We start from the raw sequence: 4,539 nt of genomic DNA on the forward strand, positions 1-4,539 counted from the left end.
ATTTTAATGGCATTGTTTGAGTCTTTGAGATGTACTTTGTCATAACATATGGAATCTGATTGAAGGAATCTTTGTCCATTTCGCTTATGTTCTGTAAGATTTCTTCTAATAATAATGTCTGCTTCACATTTAAAGACACATTTGATGTGTTCGAGGTAATTTTGGGCTTACCTAGCTAGTTGCCAACAAGTTGAAGTGATGCTGATGGAATAATGTGTTGGGTTTTGATACCCAATAAATTCGGGCGATGATTTAAAACAAACGACACCATAGACTTGGCTCAACCCGGAAACAATTGACACTTTTGGACGGCCCAAGTTGTAGTTGGAATTGTTGAGTGTGACTATGATATATGCAAAGCCATTTGTTGGAGGCCTATTACTTAGACCCAAAATTGGCAACCTAATTGATCCATTATATATCCTCATTCCAACAGCAGCGTTTGTGGATTTACTTGCAATAGTCAGGAGAGTTTGTGAGAGAGAGGCAGCCAACTCCATCAATCCTTCACGGGTTAAAAGAGGGCAACCGTGTGAGGGTGAAAACTGGAGGCAGCCGAAGTGTTGGTTTTGTTTGGGTCGAGCTTGTCGATTGGCATTCGTTCGGTTTGTTTTCTAAGCTTGGATCAAGATTTCTTGAGGAGTTTCTGCACAACATAGTGAACAAAGTAATTGACATGTTTTGCATAGTGAGATAGAAGCTTTTGTCCATGAAAGTGACAAAATATTAGAAAAACCAGTTAACAAATAAAAATATAGATCAAAATTGACGTGGCTTAGTTTTTTTGTTGTTGGAGCCGTACACATCAATATTTTGCTCAATAACCTCAAATTTAATCATTCGATTAACTTTGCAAAGTATCATGTTTAGTTCGTTAACGACCCTTAAACATTCCATTCTGCCCCCCCCCCTCCAAAGACCCACAAAAGAGATACCATTGCTCCCCCCCCCCCCCCCCCCCACAAAGACCCACAAAAGAGATACCATTGCTCACAGACAAGGTAAAGTAACAAAAAATAGTAATTTATAATACATTTTTGATAAGAGGAAAATAAGAATACATTTTTTCCCCGAGAGGATACATTTTTCCTTTTACAATTTGTTTGTAAATAAATTTAAAAGATTTGACCATATTACAATAATAATAATAATAAACCAAGTTTTATATTCCCATATACATTTATCTTTGCTTAATCTACTAAGAGATCTAACTAGATAAGTGAAACTAACACAAACCCGCTTGATTTTTACCTTAACTTTCGTCTTCTTACTTGCTCCATAAAATTGCCTCCTCTTATAAGGGAAACCTCGTTGGATTGACGTAAAGTATGTCCCAACTACCTAAGCCTTTCACATCTTAATTTATCCTCAATCGGCACTACTCCTGCTTGTTGATGTATCACCCTTCTTTGGTAGGGATCAAAATTAAAAATTTTAGTATATTTTGATAAAATTTAATGAAATGTATCACTCAAAAGTTGCGAGTCCCATTAAATATGTAATTGAAATTAATTGTTGAATTAGACTAAGAATAGTTCCCACTAAATGTGGCATAATCTCATTTCAACTTATATGATTACATATCCATCTATTGTACTATCTTGTAATGCATATTAGCACACCAAACTAAAGATAGGCAACTTTACCTGTGCGCACCGTCTTCCAAATAACCAAATACCATACATTATGCCAAAATACCTCTCAAACACTACCATTACCGTGTCATCTTGTTATGCCCCCACCCCACCCCATAAACTTACTATAAAAACCGTCTTCTGCATGTAAGTTCTGCAGGAAATCACTTCACTCCATTGCCAACATCATCAAGCCACAAGAAAAATCAACTCTTCCAAAGCAAAAAATCAAGCTTCTGTACAAAAATGAAAACGATCGTCTTCCTTGCCTTTGCTCTTTTCCTCCAGGGAGCCCTTGGTATCCACAATACGAATTCTTCCATTAATTTGCTCGAAAATTGTCTGATCTCGTTCTGACTAACACTTTTGTTTCTCTTCTTTCTTCAATGCAGGGGAATTAATCTGTGAGGAATTGCCTGTTGGATTGTGTTCGTTCTCAATCGCATCCTCTAGTAAGCGATGCCTGTTAGAGACTCACGCATCAAATGATGGAACTATGGACTTCCAATGCAAGACATCTGAAGTGGTTGCTATTAACTTGCACGATTATATTGAGGCTGATGAATGCGTGGATGCATGTGGGGTCGATAGGAAATCTGTCGGGATCTCATCAGACACCCTTCTCGACTCTCAGTTCACCACCAAGCTATGCTCACCACAGTGTTACCAGAACTGTCCCAACATTGTTGATCTTTACTACAATTTGGCTCTCGGAGAAGGTGATCTTCACAACCCCCAATTCCCCCAACCCCCCAAAACAACCTCATGTAAAAGTTTAACTTATTAATTATCAAACAAATTTATTATTTATAGGTTTCAACACAACCGCTCTCATGAACAGCCCGTAGAAATTTTTTTATTGAAGTCATGATATGTAAATAATTTTCATAAATGGGAACTCGATGCAGTGATAGTTTGCCTCTTTTAATATGGTATTTGCTAACGATTGACAGGAGCATTTTTACCTGATCTGTGCAAATCTCAAAGAGCAAATTCACGTCGTTCAATGGCTCAGATTCAAAGTTCTGGTATAGCTTTTGGCCCTATTTCTGCAGCTGCTGGTCCAATGTCTGCTGCTTCTCCTTTTCCTTCTCCATCTTCATCTCTTGATTGTGCTCCAGCTCCAATGTAAATACATCCCTATTTGATACGCAGTATTGGATAGGAATAGATAATATAATGAAAAAGATTTTAGTTTATTTTTGTTGATATCTATAACTATCCAATCCTCTTACCGAACATGGCGTATATGTTCTATGTAATTTCATTTGATATAGCAGTTGTAATTATATATTATTTAATGAAAGTGGACTATATCTGATCATGTATATGCTCCTCTCTGTTTTTCTTCAGTTATTTGATCAACAGAATTTATGCTACAGTGTATGAATTTAAATATATATATTTTTATATATTCCCACAAAAGAATTTAGATTGGGGAACTCAATAATACTAAAACATAAAAATCGTGCAGGATACAATTCGTGAAAAATTATGAATTAATATAATAAACCAAATCAACGGACCTCCAACCGCAAGTGAAAGACTTGAAAATAAATGAAAATTTATGTTCCGATCCAAAAAGCACTTCGAAGACAGTTGACAAACAGCTGTTATAGTTGTGCCTTCAAATGGATGAATTAGGCTAAACAGAAGTTGGGCCGTATAAATATGAATTGGTGGTGACCATGCGAATGTACTTTGCATTCGAATCGCATTTAATTTGAAAACTCGAGGTTAATTCTCTTAAACGATGCGAACTTATGGTTCATAATCATGTGAATGTATTCTAAACTAGCCGTTCATTTTGAATTCCTGTGTGTTTTCATGAAAAGTTCGCAACTTTCCAAGAAAAGTTGGCTCCAAGTCATGGCTTGTGGTTGAAAATCTATAAATATGGGAATGTCTTTCAACTCTAAATACAAAAAATCATCCTTCTCACTTTGAGTGATATAATTTCAATTCTTACATACACATTCAAATTCTTTAAAGTTTTCACCAAGTTCTTGGAAGAATCACTTCGAGTGAAATAATTGTTTTATGCAATCCACAGTAGCATTTGAGATTTTCTGAGCCTCTACTTCCTCTCTGTTTCTCAGTTCTCAGGAACTGCTCACCCTCTTTCACATCCAATAGATCGAGGTTGTCTATCATCAACAGCCTATAGACATCTCTTTGCTATTTGGGGTAATTTTCAATAATTTTAGGGCGACGGTTTTTTGCAATGAATCTTGTCCAAAGACTCGTCTAGGCAATCAAATTGTTAATCAATGGTTGAACGATAATTTTGTTGAATTTCTTAAGAGTGATATATTTAACAAAATTTATTAAAATATAAATATACAATGTTTTTAAAATATGAAAATGTGTTTGTAATAACTATAATAATGTATCGAAATGTATTCATTAGTGATCCACTTTTTCAAAAAAAATTTGCTGCTTAACTTTTGTCCACTTATAGAAAAATTCCTGAATCCACCATATCAAATAAATTGAGAGGATACTTGTATTATTGTAAGAAATAAGTATAATTACCATATCAAATATATTTAATTTCAGAACTAAAAAAAATATTAGAGATTTTTTAGATAAATGGAAGTATGATACCGAAATATTTGATGGAATAAAGCTTTTGCATAAATAAAGTTGAAGCCTAGACTAGCAGCTCATAAAAGGGTAATTTACAAAAAACTTATCATTTTATTCTTATTTGTATTCCCATTTCCAATTATTCTTTTTTCACAAAATGTCATTTCCGTCACTAGCCATCCAATTTGTCCATTATATAAGTTCATGCCTTGAAGATGACAAAATTTTGAGGAAAAATTGTGAGTCCACTTAATCTTTACCATTTAATGTTATTAATATATAAAAAATGACAAAAAGAAAAACAGAAGTGGAAAAT

General features: G+C 34.5%; 1 protein-coding gene across 1 annotated transcript; it reads left to right on the forward strand.

The window, feature by feature from the left end:
* Positions 1-65: 65 nt before the first annotated feature.
* Positions 66-2,959, forward strand: LOC111389663 (the record flags this gene model as incomplete). The annotated part of the gene is made up of 6 exons (XM_023014602.1): positions 66-155; positions 464-667; positions 1,618-1,636; positions 1,795-1,932; positions 2,027-2,353; positions 2,588-2,959. Coding segments are annotated over 6 exons (957 nt in total), but the record flags the coding sequence as incomplete, so codon positions are not given.
* Positions 2,960-4,539: the final 1,580 nt, after the last annotated feature.

Source organism: Olea europaea, unplaced genomic scaffold, assembly GCF_002742605.1.
Source record: "Olea europaea var. sylvestris unplaced genomic scaffold, O_europaea_v1 scaffold6055, whole genome shotgun sequence".
In the NCBI taxonomy this organism is placed as follows: domain Eukaryota; kingdom Viridiplantae; phylum Streptophyta; class Magnoliopsida; order Lamiales; family Oleaceae; genus Olea; species Olea europaea.